The sequence below is a fragment of the Rhopilema esculentum genome, chromosome 11 (assembly GCF_057945365.1).
Source record: "Rhopilema esculentum isolate cy_ngs chromosome 11, ASM5794536v1, whole genome shotgun sequence".
Lineage (NCBI taxonomy): Eukaryota > Metazoa > Cnidaria > Scyphozoa > Rhizostomeae > Rhizostomatidae > Rhopilema > Rhopilema esculentum.
Window position 1 is genome coordinate 16,526,871 of NC_142825.1, and position 16,892 is coordinate 16,543,762.

General features: G+C 35.9%; 2 protein-coding genes, 1 long non-coding RNA gene and 1 pseudogene across 4 annotated transcripts; 2 read left to right on the forward strand and 2 right to left on the reverse strand.

Moving 5' to 3' along the window:
- Window positions 1-1,395: 1,395 nt before the first annotated feature.
- LOC148959113 (uncharacterized) lies at window positions 1,396-2,231 on the reverse strand (annotated as a pseudogene).
- On the forward strand, window positions 1,797-15,265 carry LOC135694145 (uncharacterized). 2 transcript variants are annotated; one of them, XR_016144295.1, is made up of 4 exons: window positions 1,797-5,672; window positions 5,812-5,908; window positions 11,815-11,948; window positions 12,429-15,265. It is a non-coding gene; the product is annotated as an uncharacterized LOC135694145 (long non-coding RNA). The 2 variants fall into 2 exon arrangements; XR_016144296.1 differs by having other exon boundaries at window positions 1,797-3,101.
- On the forward strand, window positions 5,652-8,564 carry LOC148959114 (uncharacterized). The gene is made up of 3 exons (XM_089111122.1): window positions 5,652-7,144; window positions 7,295-7,421; window positions 7,804-8,564. Exons 1-3 carry the CDS (start codon window positions 6,846-6,848, stop codon window positions 8,452-8,454), a joined length of 1,077 nt encoding a protein of 358 aa, XP_088967248.1. The 5' UTR covers window positions 5,652-6,845; the 3' UTR covers window positions 8,455-8,564.
- On the reverse strand, window positions 9,341-11,817 carry LOC148959115 (uncharacterized). The gene is made up of 3 exons (XM_089111123.1): window positions 11,234-11,817; window positions 9,976-10,647; window positions 9,341-9,831 (listed from the first exon to the last, which is right to left on the reverse strand). The coding sequence occupies exons 1-3, from the start codon at window positions 11,361-11,363 to the stop codon at window positions 9,386-9,388; spliced, it is 1,248 nt and encodes a 415-aa protein (XP_088967249.1). The 5' UTR covers window positions 11,364-11,817; the 3' UTR covers window positions 9,341-9,385.
- Window positions 15,266-16,892: the final 1,627 nt, after the last annotated feature.

Here is a 16,892-nt window from a genome sequence, read left to right on the forward strand (position 1 = left end):
TCTAACAGTGGGAATAAAGCTATCAGCGCCAAAGAAAGACTCACATTGACTCTCAGATTTTTAGCAACTGGAGAAACCTATAGATCAATGGCATTTCAATTCAGAATATCAAAAGCTGCCATTTCATACATTATTAAATAATACATTCTTAAATTTCATACATTCTTAAAAAATATGCAGTCTACATATTTAAAGGTTCCTTCAACAATCTAAGAATGGTTTGAGATTGCAGCAAAGTTTGAAGAGAGATGGCAATATCCACACTGCATTGGCGCTATTGATGGTTATGCAACCACCTCCTGGTGCAGATTCTAAGTTCTACAATTATAAACACACACATTCCATTGTCCTCATGGCAATTGCTGGTCCTGATTATGAATGTCTATATGCTGATGTTGGCACAAATGGTAGAGCTTCAGATGGAGGGATGTGGGGAAAATGTGGTTTGTAAAAAGACATTGAAAATGGAAAGGTTTCTTTTCCAGAAGCATCACGTCTTCCCCCATGGAACCATTGAGGTTCCCTATATGTTTGTTGGTGATGATGCGTTTGCATTAAAGCCCTATTTAATGAAGCCATATCCCCAATCAGCATTAGACGATGAGCAGAGGGTTTACAACTACAGACATAGTCGAGCAAGAAGGATATCAGAAAATCTTTTTGGTATCATTGCAAACCGTTGGCGTGTGTTCCGATCTGTGATTCTGTTGCCCCAAAGTCTATTGAGATTCTTACCCTAGGTACATAGTGTATCCACAACTACCTTAGGCAAAGTGCCTCAAAAAATACTGCCCATCAGATTTAATTGACAGAGAAAGTTAATCTGTAGACATATTCCTTGCAAGACTGTACAATAACCATCTCACAGAATCATTATACCCTTTGGAAATACCGAACACTGGTCACAATTCAAGCTCTGATGCAAAGCAAGTTTGGGAGAGATTAATAAATTATTTCTTTAATGAAGGTGCAATCGAGTGGCAATGGAACATATGTTGAGTGAACTAAGTACTGAACATGCTTTATAAGCAGACCTGTTATATCAAAATGAACTTTTAAATTGTATTCCAAAATACAGTAATGTATTTGTTATAAACTATGTTTTGTGCACAGCCTTTGCTTTAGAATCTTGTCGTTTGAATTTGGAACAGGGTTTTAATTCAAACTCTTTGTTTTCATAATTTTCCGTGAAATTTCAATTTGAAAAGAAACACAATTTGAAAAGAAACAGAATCAAACAATTTCAAAGATAATCCAGTAATTTGCAAGGATTAGTTTTTTTTACAAATGTCACTGATAAAAATTCAAGCAGCGAAAAAGATGTTTCTGTGATTTTACATTTGGGCACCATCATGAGTGGTAGCCAGGTGATTTGATATTAATTTTCAACAACTGTCACTGTTGAAGCATTGTTAAATAATTATATTGTCCATTGTTTTGGTTTCTGGCATATTGTTGTTGATAGTACTCTACGTTAAATGAGTTGTCATCATTCATTTCTAACTCAAAAAGAACATCATTGGGTTTTTCAGCAATGGTTCTTGTCCTATTGTTAAATTTTCTAAGTCTCTCTGCAATATATAAAGAGAAACTGCATTGTTGAGACATATCTGTTCTGGCAATGGGATCTTTGGGAACATTGACACATGTTTCAAAAAAATCTTGCCACTTCTCTTCTCTTGATTTCTTAGCAACTTTTTTTGCACAACAACTTTATTTTCACTTTCAGAGAAACGGTCTTCATCCTGATAAGACTGCAAATTATCCTTGCTTTTTCCTGGCTGCATGACAGGGCGAAGAAACTACAGTCTGTCCCAAAATACCCAACTGGGTTTGTAAAGTTCATTTGTGCTTTGCCCAGATTTTGTTTGTGAAACTTTGGCCATCTTCCTACCAAGTTGTGTTCTTAGGGACATTATCTTGCTCTTGACATCAGCAACAGCTATTTGAAGCTTTTCTTCAATTTCTTATTACGACTTCTCTCTCTTCTCCCTTATGTGGTACGTTTTATCATCTACATCCCACAGACATGGCCTTTCCTCGAACAAGTGGATGAGCTAGTTGGCTTCTTCGTTATCCCATCTCTTTGTGGCTGGCTCAACTGACTTTCTTTTCAAAGACTTGGATTTCTTTTTGCCCTTATTTCCCACCTCTGTATAATTTCTCTTCATGATACCATTTCCTCGTTTTTTTGATGCATTTTTAGCTTCCAATAGCAACTTCTGCATCATTTTTATGCCACGATCATCGTCATCACTTCGTTGGTCTAAGTTGGTCTTCTACCCCACTTTCTCCTGCACTGACATCCACATCCTACTCGGTGTCAATTGTAGATCTTGATGAGTTCTTTTCAGTATTCGATTGTCCCAGTTCATCAAGATATAAAAAACTTTCGTCGAATTTTTCGGACGAATTATCACTGCTGCGAGCCATATTTGTTGTTCAGAATCTGTCTTCCCGTACAATGAAATGTAGTCAACAACACATGCGCTGACCGAAATGTTCAGTGAAATGTTGGGTGATGTGGTCAATCGACCCAACATTTCACTGAACATTTGAGAACAAAAGAAATGTTCAGTGAAATGTTGGGCGGTTTTTTATCCCGAAGAAATTTCTCTGAACAACACCCAACATGAATTTTGTTCACTGAACATGGTGATCAAATGATCTAACATTTCACTGAACTTTATGTTAAGTGAAATGTTAGGTAAAATGTTGCATCGTTTGACTGGGGCTTAATGCAGTCTTTGTCAAAGTTAAAAATGTGAAAACAGGACATTCAACCTAAATGTTAACATAAGTCTGCAAGAACAAATTCGACTCAACATATAACATTGAAATCAGCAAATTTTGGTTTATAAAAGTGTGCTTTTATCTAAAAGCTCTAAATGATCCTGACTCGATTTTTGTCTCCTACAAACTTCTTTTTGTTTAATTCATTGGCTTTTTTGTTGTGTCTTTGAGACTGGAAAGCTAAAAGTGTACACGGTCAAGATATGGATATCATTACCTTTTATTTGCAGCGTGGAGACCAGATTGGCATCAGCTACACTTGCAGCAAGGTTTACTTTCTTTGATTGTGGTCGCCAGTTAATATTAAGGTATCTAGATTTCATTCCCTATCCTTAGTCTTTCTCGGTCTTGAATTTTGTGCAGAATTTCTATGCATTTTCTTACCATACATATAAACAATTTTATAAAACATTTGTGCGTTCTGTCATATTTGCTTAATTGCCATCCCACTGGCTCTAGTCAGGTCAATCTATCATCTTGTCAATTGACTTTCACTCATAATCAAGGCCACCATGAACAGGTGGAACATTGCCACACTTTGTCGTTTTGTTAGTACCCAGCCTTAAATGTTGTTGATCTACTCCCTATATCTATGGAAATGGTTGATGTACAGTTTAAAATATAGATAACATGCCAGTGTATTGTACAAGTAGAGTTTGATGTTCTAAAGGGCTGGGTTTAGTCAACCATCGGACCCGGACAGATCTAACACGATTGCTTAGGGGTATGTCTTTGTCATGCCTATTCTAGCTCCTATCCCAAGCCTGAAACATGGCGATCTCTTTTTAAAGTCAAGAATAGTGTAATACTTGTGAATATTAATGCTTAACGCGTGAGTTTCACCTAAGGCAGCACAGGTTATTATAAAACGGAGGAAAATAAGAATGGGATTCTGGGTGCAACTGGCCAAAAACAGCCACATGAGCCAAAATTAGCCGCAAGGAAAACATCAAATTTTTTAACATTGGGGAGCAATCACCCTCCCCTTGCCTCCCTGGCTATGCTGCTGGGTTTAACTATTTTTGGTTTATTATGCACAACATTGAGGCAATTTTTGAAATTACCATTCGAAATTTCGTTAACAAATTCACGGATTGTTAATGCTTTTTCATGTAAGAAGAGTAAGAAAAACTCATGTTTTGCGCTTTACATGGAATCTTTATTCACAAAATCACCCATAAAAAGTTCAGACTTCATGATTTCATGCACGAAAAGATGGCCAATAGTGCATCTAAATAAAAAATATGATGGGCCATTCATTGCTCTTATTCTTTGCTTTTTGTACGTTACAACCAGAAATTTTGTGCCCAAAAGAAATTATGACTTATTGGAGCCAAAAATCTTTACAACTTTTTAAACAACTTTATACGGAAGTTGTTGAGAATTCATGCCCTCATGTACGAACCTTTTTTAAAACTTAATGGAAAATTAAACCGGCTGTTTTGAAAAAAAACTGGTTTCAAATTAACAACTATCTATTAAAGTATTCCAATCTTCCTTCAAACTTTTGTTCCAGAATAGAGACTGTGCGTTTTCTTAAGAAATTCTTTATCCTTTTTACCATGTCTACGCACAGTTTCTCATACAGAAGGAGCCTTCAATCTGCAAAATCATCAATTTGCGGAAAATGAACGGCAGCAGGGTCTCTAAAAATCCATTTGTCCAAGATATGTTATTAAATACTTTTTGGACATGTCGACAGTTTTATGCATATGTTCAATACCTGATCATAGTTCTGCACGCTGATGAACTGGCATCATATCTTTTGTAAATGATTTGTTACTCTAGTGTAGAGGCAGGAGCAACACAGTCATTAGGATAGCGGGGGCTGAGGCACCCCTTTACTTTTTTCAAATATATGCTGCAAAGATTTCGAAAATTTATGAGAATGAGGTCATGTATTTCGTCAAATTTCTAAAGATTTCGAGATCGATTTTAATTGAAAAGAATCTCGTCTCCTAGGCCAGAGTAGTTTCTTTCTTTGTAAAATCTTGGAAGATAGTTTCTCGCTAGATGAAAAATAGGGTGATTTAAAAAAATTTTCTGGGGGCCTTCCCCCAATTCCTCGTTTCCTTTCCTGGTGCCCTTTTGGCCGCTTTTCCCGGTAGGTCAAATGGTTGCCAGTCCCCCACTGCTAAAAGTCCTCGTTTTTTAGATGAAACATTGCTCAAAATTGCATTTCACATAAGCTCAGCGTCAGCCTGATCTTTATTTGTATTTAACTTTTGACCATTTTTGATGCACGTGTTGTTCTTAAAAAAAGAGTGTATTACAAAAAGAAAGTTGACTATGACCAACCATGACCAATAAAATGAATGAATTATAGGTTGAGATTTGGTCATACTTTCTTATTAATGCTAAGGTTTCAGCTGCATGACCAACTTTCTTAAAGTTTGCAAACATTTGCCCACCCCCCCCCCCCCCAATCGGCATTTTCCTGGCCACAGAGATAAAGCATTGGCTGTTGTCTTCGCCACTGACCATCGCCGGGCCTTATTTATTAGGGAACAAGTTCATTAATATTTGGGAACAGCAGGAAATTTGTAACTCTCACTATTGTGGGTGGCAAACATGCAAGTTTATAGCAAAGTTGTGACTATACTATAAGTGGAAGCGTATTCAGTGCAAATTCTACAAATTTACATTGAATTGAGACAGCCATCAGGTCATTCTGATGAGGTGTGACAAAGTCGACAGGATGTTATAATTTTCTTTATATCATGTTTGAGCTTTTTATTGGCGAGACTCATTCACGTTTCTTTGCTTGAGTCTTAGCTTTTGGCGCTCAGAAAACAACAGGTATATTAACACTTCATTTGTTAACAGTGTGGAGGTGGTCGAATTGAAACTTGCTTTAGTTCGAACCAAAAGTGATAGAGGTAAGACGTCTACTACCACAAAAAAACTGCTGAATCGCTCTTCATTGTAAAATATTACTATTCTGGGTAAATTTAATGTTCGCTATACCTTCTTTCTATAATTTCGTTGCTTGTGAATGATGAGCCTCTTTTTTCTCAGATGACTTGGATTTGGGTATGCTTCTCAAACAAGGGAGGAAGTAGGAGGGTCACTGCCCTGGTGGAGGCAGACAGTGTAGAGGAGCTAAGGGAGAAAGGTGAGAGCTGCTGAACTATATGAAGTATTCTTTTACCCGCTATATGAACTTGGATTATTGATTTTGATCTGGTACATAACATTAATGGATTGATATGTTTATTAATCTGATTCAAGTTGAAAACAGGAAAATTTAAGAAAAACTTTCATACATAGGTGGACGTATTTTTTATAAGAAACAAAGGTACTGTGCTCTTAGGCAGTTTCTTAAATTTTCTGGCTATTTTGCTATTAAAAGTTCCTTACTTGATTCTTAAATTTCATGGGTAATGAATTTTTTAAGCGTGCTTCCAAAGTAAAGTAAATGTGCTTCCAAAGTAATAGTTCACTCACATACAAAGATAAACCAAGAAAAAATGATCAAAGAATTTTGTTTTCCTAGCATCACTAACTCTGTTGAGATCTGTAAAGAGTTAAGCTCATTGAACTTCATCGCTGTCAAGTTGAAGTCAAAACAAATTTTTTAATGGAAACTTCTAAAGTTTGCAATTTGCTGAGAATGAATGCAAACTACATGTCAAGTGTAGAATTGCAATATACAGTGATGTTCAATTTCAAGACTGTTTCGAGTGTCAACTTGAAAAAAATGCTAATCATAAAAGTTTCTTAGCTTTTTCAATTTGGGTAGGGTTATTTCTTAACTTTCGCAAAATTGAGCCTACCGTTTCTTATAAAAATGAGTGTATTGACACTCATCCCCATCTGACTAGAATTTAATTCAGAAGGATTAAGCAAGGAAAATATAATAACCTCAGAGCCTTGGTTCCAGTTGGCAGTTAACAGAGCATTTTTTCCATTTTACCGATGTTTTTTCACTGTCAGTCAATAAGATAGAAAATGCATCCAAATGTTTGACATACGCGTTCCAGTGCCACTGTTAGTTTATTCAATTTGTATAGGCTTGGTCATCAAAACAAAAACAAATCGATATTTCACGCATGCGCATCGCGCTGGTGGGCAAAAGAGCAACAATGGCTACTGAATCTATAAGGAAAAGCATGTCTCTTTATTACAAATCGCTCGATTCTGTTGCGAAACAGCGTTATAACGAGAAGCTGACGTTTTCGGAGGGTGCGGAGAGCCTACCAGATCCATATGCATTGCTTCATGGTTGGTCTGAAAGCCCAAGTGACTGGCCCGATCTAACTTTTGGCGATATCTATGTGTACTTAATTCACACACCAGGAAGTTTCACCAGCGAAGAGTTGAAGGCTTACAAATCACTTGATGCATATGAGTAAGTTTAGATTTAAATATTATAATATGGTTCTCTTTTTAGATGCTTCAATTCTAAGCCTGTAGACTACATATATTTATTTAGGCCCGTGTGTTGATGTTTTTTGGCACAACTACTTAGCATTTATATCTCCTTTTTTATTTTACATAGATATGTTGTTAGCGGACAGGTTCAGACTGTTTACATGCATAATGTGGACAATGGAAGTCCGTACTGCTTTTTAAAGGCGAAAGTAATGCCTTCCCAGCGAGTCTCCGGAGCGTTACATCAACCTTGGGTTTGTGTTGTCAAGAAAACTGGAGCAATATACTGTGCTCATTGTACATGTATGTCAGGGTAAGACTTACGTACTAAACATGCAAAAAACTCTTTTTGATAGCGTTTATTCAGACTCTAGTGTAATCTCAAAGACATTATGCATATTGAGTCTTTTCTTCTAGGCTTGGTGAAACATGCAGTCATATTGCTGCTCAAGTGGGGAGGGGAGGGGACTGCAAGGGTAGTCCCTAGACAACATTGTTTTTTGGAGAGGGACATATTTCATACCCTTTGAAATTACCTTATTGTATTTCTAGGTGCAGCCAAGTACTTTGGTAAATCATTAAATCATTTGTTTTGTTTGAAACAGGTGTTCCGTTTATTTTTGGCATGGATTGTAGATCTTGTTCTTATACAAAATTACAATAGATAATGTTAAGATACAATGTTATCAAGTTATAAAATTACCTTATTGCATTTCTAGGTGCAGCCAAGTACTATTGAAGAAAAGATGGAGTTGTTTAAAGGTGCACATAAGAGCACTCGCAAGACTTATAGCCCAAGTGGATCAGATCCTCTTCCTACTGTTGACCAATTACAAGGGAATATGTCCAGATGCTTGCCTGTTCTCCATAATTCCAAAGCTTGACAGTGACACTGATACTGCATCCGAAGATGAAATAGAAGATGTTTTTCCCCCACTGCTTGCTTCATGGTATGAAGAGCCATTTTCTGACATACAAGATGAGGAGTTGGATAGGTATGTCAAGACAGTCTGGATGAGATACCATGTTACAGGCGAGCAGATTGAGATGCTTGAGAAACAAACAAGGGGACAATCGAGATGTAAACTATGGCATAAACATAGAGAGGGAAGAATAACTGCTTCAAAAGTGTATGATGTTGCCCATCGATTAACTACAACAGATCCCTCCAACCTTGTTTCAAACATCATGTTTCAAACTCCAGCAATGATCTGTCCTCAATCCCTGCAGTCAAGTATGGTGTTAACAATGAGCCAGTTGCCAGGGACTGGTATGCCAACCAGATGAGATCACTTCACCAAAATTTCAGTTGTCGAGAAAGTGGGTTTTATGTATGTCAGTCAAAGCCTTTTCTCGGTGCAAGTCCTGATGGTATTGTTTCTTGTTCTTGTTGTGGTAGAGGGATTTTGGAGATACAATGGTCTTTCAAAAACAAGGAGAAAGCCATTCAAAATGCTGCTGATGAAGACCTTACTTTCTGCCTTGATAGTGCTCTCTCCTTAAAGCAAAACCATTGATACATGGCTCAAATACAATTTCAAATGTTTGTCCTTCAAGTACAGTACTGTGATTTTGTTGTTTGCACAGATATTGAAAAGCATATTCAAAGAGTTTATTTCAATAACTGCTTCAACAGAAACTTGGTTTCAGCATCTGAGGTTTTTTTCTTCAACCACGTGCTTCCTGAAATTGTCACAAAAACCATTTATTCAAAACAGAAAGAATTGGCTAGTAGTGATGAATTGTGGTGTATTTGTAGGAAGAAAGCATATGGGAAAATGATTGTATGTGCTGGAGAAAACTACACAATAGGGAAATTCCATTACAAGTGTGTGGACATTAGAAGAGAACCAAGAAAAGAATGGTTCTGCCAGAACTGCTTACCACATCAATAAAGTTGCTCACCTTGTAATTTCTATAGACAAAATGATTAATTCCATGGCTGCTCTATGCAATACCATCCACTTAGCAATCATTTCAGAACATCAAAACCAGGAAAGAGTCTTGACTGAATAAGCTCATAAGATATTCCTACTAAAATGAATGAGGTCTTTTAATAATGTCTTATTAATGTCCACAATAATTTTATAAGCCCCCCTCATATAAGCCCCCCCCCCCTCAAATAAGCCCCCACCAAAAATGTTAAAAATAAACAATCCCCTATTCTCTTAAGGGCTAATTCAAGGATTTACGGTATATGAAGATTGGGCATTGACATTTACTTAACAAGCTTTGGATGCAGGTTAGTTATGGCAGAACAGATTGTCATTATGTTGTCAAAATTTGGCACCATGTTCAATTGCATAGGTGTACTAAGAATTCTGAAATTCTTGATGCGTCCAATTGCCCTTTCAACATGAATTCTGACTCTAGCAATTCTTTTACTTATTTCTACTTCTTTTTGGCTCAGCTGGCTTTTGCCTTTTGTAAATGACGGTATAATCAAAGATGCACTGCGAGTTGCGATATCATCTTCAACCAGAAAACCTCTGTCTGCCAAGACCTGATCGCCATATTCTAGCAAATCCAAAAATCCACTCCTCTGTGTAATAACCTTGTCTGAGACTCTTCCACCATATGCCCTTGATACAAAAATAATAGCACCTGTTGGTGAAATACCTATTAAAACTTTCAAGGTGTTATTGTGCTTATAATTTGACCAAGTTAATTACCTAGCCTCAAGATTTCCTGGACGGTCTATAAAGATCTCTGTGCAGTTGATTATTACCCTGCAACGTGGATAGCTTTTCTTGAATGGTTTCAGAAGTGTTCGCAATACATCCTCTTTGTTTGGCCAGTGAATGAAACCTGCTACTTTGCTTGCAATAACTGGAAGACCGGCATTCAGGATATTAGAAACAGTCCCTTTACTGACTTGGAAGTGAAAAGCAAGGTCCTGATTCAGGAGATTCAAACGCAACTTCATGAAAATTAATAGCAGGATATCTTTTGAATCCAAAACAGCAGAATTTGGCAAAACAGGGGAGACAAAATCAAAAAGCCATATGAAGCAAGCCAATGATGGTAAACCTGTATAAAATTGAACTTTTTCGTCTGTATTTACAACATGGAAGCAAAACTTTGATAACTTCAGCTGCTCTTTTAAACCATCTCTTTCTTTTCGTACATAACTTAATTCCAAAGTTAGACTCTTGAGTTTCTCCTCCAACCTCTCTATTTCTGTTATGCAACGCTCATCCTTATTAGCTTCTGCAATTTCTTCATCAAAATATGTTACCAAGCTCTCCGTTATTTGAAATGATCCCCCTATACTGTCATAAGAATCGGATGAACATGATGGCAATGGTTCCATAAAGGATTTTTCATTTCCTTGATTATTGCTCTTTTTTGCAGAATCTCTCTTTAAACCTCTTTCATATCTCATTTGGTTTGATGCTGAAGATGATGCTGCATCTATTCCATACCCAAGATTCAGCGTAGGAACATAATCAGGACTACATTTTTCCCCTGATGCTGTACCTGGATAATACAAAATTTAAACAATACTATTATTTGATTGACCTTTAAGTTATGAATTCAATACAACATCAACATCCTTAACACTTAAAATCTAATAGACACCTCCTGGAAATTAATTTTTCAAAATTTCTACACCATGGACACTTTTGCCCCAACCCCTTACATATTTATTTTTATCTAAACTTCAACCCACAAAAAGTTTTTTCTAGAGAAAGTATTCCACTACTTTTCGAATTTCCAAATTTTTTCTAGAGAAGGATTCCACTACAGTGAACTTAGTTTAAAAGGCTGCAGCTGGTTGATAACATCTACTTTACGATAACATCTTTTTCATAATTCTTGTCACAGTATAAGCCCTTGTAGTGTAGTGATCATTGTCTAACGATGTGATAATGTCGTCCATACATGCAAAAGTAAAGATGCGTCTTTTCTGACACTCCTCTGGTTTATATTTCTCTGCTCGTTAAATAAGATTCCCATGAGTCGATATGGTTCAGGGTTCTACTAGTCAGCCAATAAAGAAATAACTTACTGTTGATAAAATGTATTCCACATACTCTAACATCACTTTCCAATGGAGGATTTTAATTTTTCCTGCGAATTGCAGCAAGCCAAAGCCTTCTGCGTTCAGGATCTTTCGGCAAACGACAAAAACTCAGACATGATCCCTTTTCTTGACGATTTACGCAACCGATGATGATACAGCTATTAACCATTTTGATATTAAACGAATAGAGAACTGTCCTCTCGGGAAAATAACTGGAAACTCGAGAAATCTAACGAATAAACAACGAAAAAAATGCGATACGCTTCAGTTTCCTTACTAAGCTGATGGCGAATGTTGTTGTTTTGCCCACCAGTAGCATCCGGATGTCACGTGACATGTAATCGTGACGTCACGTTGACCGTCCTTATTTTAGTTTGTTAGAATAGGTTACAGGCTCTTTTTGCAGAATGCATGGTAAGCCAAGGGGCTTATCACTCCGTAGAAATTTTGTAAACCTTTGGGAGAAATCCTTTGGTTGGTTATCAAGAAAAACCCGTGAACAATCCCCAATAATCCTATTGCTTTATTAAATCTCATAAACTTTTTAAGAAAAGTGATATGCCTCTCATGTTAAGCAGCAGAAGTTTAGGCATAAACTCAACATTTTCATTTTTCTCTAGGAAAAAGTGCGCTTAGACATCAGGGAGCCGTGGTAGACATGACTCTTGAGGATGGCACTGTCATCAATAATGACAGTCAGGTCATGTTTGCTGCCCTCTCTGAAGAAATTGAGGTCAATTTTGAAATAATTGAGGTTTGAAACGTTCATTTATATGTCAAAAATACAGTCAATAGTGTCAAAATGGAAAATATTGATCCAACTTTTTCGAATTTAAATAGTATAGGGCACCAAAGATTGGTAATTTCCTTAATTGGCTCTTTTTTAAAACTAATATTCTTTTAGTTTATTACCTTTTTCATTTATCAACATTTCCTGTTGTTCCTGCTGTCTGTACAGAATATTGACAATATATATCAAATGAGGTCAATGATAAGTGAGAATCTGGAAATTGATATTTGATCTGTTTTGCTTGATATCAGCGATTTAAGTATTGCCAAAGGAGAGCAAGAGCTTTTCTACAAAAAGATTTTTTTCTTGCCTGCTACAATTGAAGCTTTTGTGTGGTACTCCCCTTTCTCTTCTGCATCTTGCACCTAAGCATGAATTGCCTCATTTTGTATTGTATCTTGCTTCATGCGCAGAAAATTTGATAAAAATTTACTTCTTCTACAGATTGAAAGAACTGCAGTACATAATTGGAACCTTTTTTTGAAATTATATTTTTACAATTAGTTTCAATTTTTTTAATTATTTTAAATCTTCTGTAGCAAAATTGTAGTATCTCTGTTGGAAATTCATTCTAAATTTAAACAGTTCCCAATCAATATTCTGAATAAGAAACAACTTGTTCATTTGTTTTGGGCAAAGCAAGTCTTGAAAAACAACTGAAACTTTGGAATTTATAGAAAAAAGGCGAGGGGCATATTACTCCTGAAAAAGTGTAAGAGATTTGTTGTGATCCATTTCAATATTTCTGTGATTTTGTGTGAATTCGATTGATTTTTGCGAGTTTTTGCGTGATTTTACTGATTTATTTGAGACTTTTTGTGATTTTATCACAAACGAGTCATTTTCGAGTAATGGTTTCTTATAGTGGGTTTCTTATAAACAATGAGTGCATTTTATTAAACTGCATTTATTTTACTGCAAGGTGCTGCTCTTCAATCTACTCAAAATCATTATTCCTATTCGTTTTCTGCTAATAATTATGTTTCTGAACACAATACACGTCTTTTTTTTCTTTTCTTGAAACTCTAGGCTGTTTCCTTCTCATCAAAACATTATGTGACATCAGAATTTGTTGGCGCCTTTGAAAAAAAGTGATGAACTCGATTTTAGTCTGCACCTGGCCCATTTAATTCTGCAGAGAAAATGGACAATTTTAGTATGTTACACGATCACATTTTAGCTTCTTGGTCCAATATCGAATAAAGTGATGGTAAAAAGTGATTGTGTAACCCAGCCTTTAGACCTGAAAAGGAATTCTCAGCAGTGCAGGTCAGACAGGCAAGGTCAATATTGTGGCAGACTGACACGAAATACGATCGTATCCCAGGCCCATCCACCCTTGCCCTTAATTTTCTACAAAAAATTTTTACGAGGGAATATAAAATTCAAAATATCCGTTTTGTCATTCCCTTTCTCAACTCGGATGCCTTTCTTTTAAAAAGGGGCAAGGTATTCTAGACAGAGAGATATCTTCATCAAAATTGGCTGGACTTGATTGGACAAAGTGTAAAAGATTGGGTGTTTTGGTGGGGGTAAGCACAAATGCTCTGGTAGGTTTTAAGCCTACCAGCTAAATTTAGAGACGTTTTGGACAAGATCACGGAGTCCGTGGACCCTCCAAACAAAAAGCAAAGTTATTTACCAGACGACACAAGATATTGACAGATCATAAGGTTACGGTAAAGGTTTTCTGGAAGAGAACATCAATTTTTCGAACTTTCCGAACTTTCAAGGCAGATAATGATACCAAATTTAAAACTAACAGAAATTTTGAAAATGGAAAAAAATCTATGTAAACGAAGGTTGTAATTTACATTGATTCTCAAATGCGAGGGGGCAATATCTATTGTTGAAAGTAATGCATCTTAGACAGCATGACAGACATAAAATATTACAAGGTTTAAAGGCAAACAACATGCACAATGCCTCAAATCGGCATATAGTATTCTTGTGTTTTTAGGACCTGTACTAGCTGATGTGATCTTTACTAACCTGCAACCAAAAAAGGCGACACTTGAAGGAGTAAAGGGGATTGGCAGTTCACCCACCCAACTGTAAAAATAATGTCTTATGTCAGGTTAAAAATAGCCGATACAGGGCAGCTTTCCTGCCACGTGGGTCCATGAATGAAATTCATATTGGGGGGGGGGGGGGGGGTGAGGGTGGACTGCCCATTGTTTTTCTTCTCGTTCAGTACACTGTTATTAAAGAAAACATACTACAGTTTGACAAATATTGGGGGGCTCAATTCTAGCCTCAAATGAATGCCAATAATTTCAAGCACTGTAAGTTAGTTTCTAGCAATCCTTTAAAAAAATTACTTTTACTGAGAGTGACATTCTTAAGTTAATGATAGTGTTGATGAAAAGAACATCGACCAATATACTCTTCTTCCTTTGGAAACTCTGCAGGTAATTGACAGTAGTGTGCTAAAGGGCTTTGAGTAAAAAGGGTGAAACTAAATCTAGGATGAAAATGCCAATTTCCAATTTTATCTACAAGAATTACCTATGGCCTCTCACTAAATGCTGCGTTTATTTTCACAGGACATTAGCCTTTCTATCTATTTATTTTAATATTGAGTAGATACCCACTTTATGGGAACATTTGTCTTTCATATCTATTTATTTAAAAAGACAATAAATACACACATTGCAGGGACATCAGCCTTTCTCACTATTTTTTGAAATATAACGTTTTTATCTATTTATTGTTACATATAGTAAATACACACTTTAAGGAGATCTTTTTATCTATTCTTTTGAATATAAATTACACACACACTTAACCTGGAACAAGATATTTCAACGGTTTATTTGCATAAAGCATAATGTCACGTATTTGTTTGTATTAATTGTCATCTTTATATATCATTTTTAGGGGGGTTCTTACTCACTGGGGTTATATGTATGTTATATTGATCTATTAAATAAAGAGCAAATATTTCATTCACAGGAAAACTTTGCTATTTGTGCCGTTGTTGGCAGTCTAAAGGATATAGTTATCATCGGCGCTCAATAAATGATAATTTTAGCTATTTGGCAAAAGTAGAGTTATATATATCGAGTTTTTTATACTATCATCTGCAGTGGCGAAGCTGGACTCCCATGGATGGTCGTGCCCATTGGCCACTGCGCAACAGAAATGCGCCTCCGCAATATTATCCAAAAAAATATTTCTGTGATCTAAGGAGCTCATATAGCAGTTGCATGGCACTGCATTACTTTTCTGACACGGCAGAAACAAACTAAATTTAAAAGTATAAAAGCTGTTTTTGTGTCTCCCCTGCCTCTGGCTGATACTCAAAATTCATTTTCTTTCCAATGTGATGGAGGTTCCTGGCAACTTTTTTTTATTTTTGGTATTATTTACCCAAATATCAGTTCACAGGATAATAAAGCTTGAACAAAAAACTTTTTCTAAAATTTTATCAAATTATTGCAACAATGGGACCAAAATATACACCTGTGGACTCAGATTTCAAATGTATAATAATTGCAAGCACTATTTGTTTTGCACACATAAAATTTAGCATTTCATTCAAAAAAGAGGCAAAAGTTTGGCTTTAAAGGCAAACTTGACTGTGAAGTGCAAGGCATGTATCAAGAATTAGATGACAAATGAAACAGATGAAACAGAAATATTAGAATATCTGCTGAAGACAGTACTGTCATGCAGCATTATTGATCTAGCCACAGTTAAAAAGCACTAAATAGTGAGTGGCAGAATGAAGGCAATCTTTCTTTAAAATCCTTGATACCTGTTTTTTCATCAGGTTTGTTGCATAAAGATTTGTAGGTAGCCACTTTGTTAAGCTGAACCAAACCACTCAATTAGATTCACCAATCAATTAGATACTTAATTTAAGGTTATGCCTTATGAGATAATGATAAACTACACCATGTATGACAATATTTGAAAGTTGCATAAGATGAAATAACCATTTTAAGGTTTGAATAAAATTCCAATTGAAAAGCAGCATTAAATTAATCATTGAAAAACAGATCATGACAATTTATGAATAAACAGGACAGCATACACAAATGAAGAATGTTCAATAAATTTCTTCAGTGTCCAGCTAGGTTGAAATACTGAGATCAGATGACTGGGGTCACAAATCTAATACAGAATAATCATGAGCCTGAGAGTTGTTTGCAGACAACAGTGTTTCTCGAGCAAACAATTAAGGGGGGTATGTGTAATAGCTTAAAGATTATATCACCCTGCTTATTTAAGACAAACTGACTAATTCATGGAGAAAGTTACCTATATTAAGGAAAATATATGCACACCCAAGGAAACTGCAAACAACCAAATTACATGGAAAGCAAGGGAAAAAATCAGAAAATCACTAGGCTGAGCTTGAAAACATATCATCAGAAACATAAACAAAATCATCAACAGGTTGATCAATGCTATTTCATTTTTTCCCTTTCACGTGTTTTAAGGAGGGTAAAACTCCAGTAGAGCTAATTTGCAAAGAGGTTTTCTACTATAAATACTTTCAAAATTCAGAACTTTCTACTGGGAAGATTCTATTCCAAAAATACATCAAACACCTCGTAACTAATGTAAAATGAATAGATATTTATGTACATTTTGCCCCAAATGTTCATAATACTTTTGTCTTGAACACCTAAGTATACTGTTGTCAAAATAATTATTGGTTATTTTATTGATTGATTGATTGATTGAGTTTATCCCGTTCAGTGTGCGTCTCTCTGGTACAAATCTGAGCGAAAACTGCCATATTTTCCATTCTGATCACGTTAAAAACATCCAGATGATATTCAAATTATTGTCCATTTTCTAGATAAGATAGCATAGCATCTTGCACATTTGAAGATCTTGATTCTGTTTAAGTGAATGAGAACTTGTTCGCCTACCAAAAAGATCCATTGGATTGAT

What these genes read in the sequence shown, in the direction of transcription:
- LOC148959115 (XM_089111123.1), bottom strand. Translation starts at nt 11,363, where the DNA reads ATGGTTAATAGCTGTATCATCATCGGTTGCGTAAATCGTCAAGAAAAG. An exon ending in TGCAATTCGCAGGAAAAATT is followed by an intron (nt 10,648 to 11,233) that starts AAAATCCTCCAT and finishes TGTATTATCCAG; the next exon opens with GTACAGCATCAGGGGAAAAA. An exon ending in TATTGCAAGCAAAGTAGCAG is followed by an intron (nt 9,832 to 9,975) that starts GTTTCATTCACT and finishes CTAGGTAATTAA; the next exon opens with CTTGGTCAAATTATAAGCAC.
- LOC148959114 (XM_089111122.1), top strand. Translation starts at nt 6,846, where the DNA reads ATGCGCATCGCGCTGGTGGGCAAAAGAGCAACAATGGCTACTGAATCT. An exon ending in AAATCACTTGATGCATATGA is followed by an intron (nt 7,145 to 7,294) that starts GTAAGTTTAGAT and finishes TATTTTACATAG; the next exon opens with ATATGTTGTTAGCGGACAGG. An exon ending in GAGCGTTACATCAACCTTGG is followed by an intron (nt 7,422 to 7,803) that starts GTTTGTGTTGTC and finishes CATGGATTGTAG; the next exon opens with ATCTTGTTCTTATACAAAAT.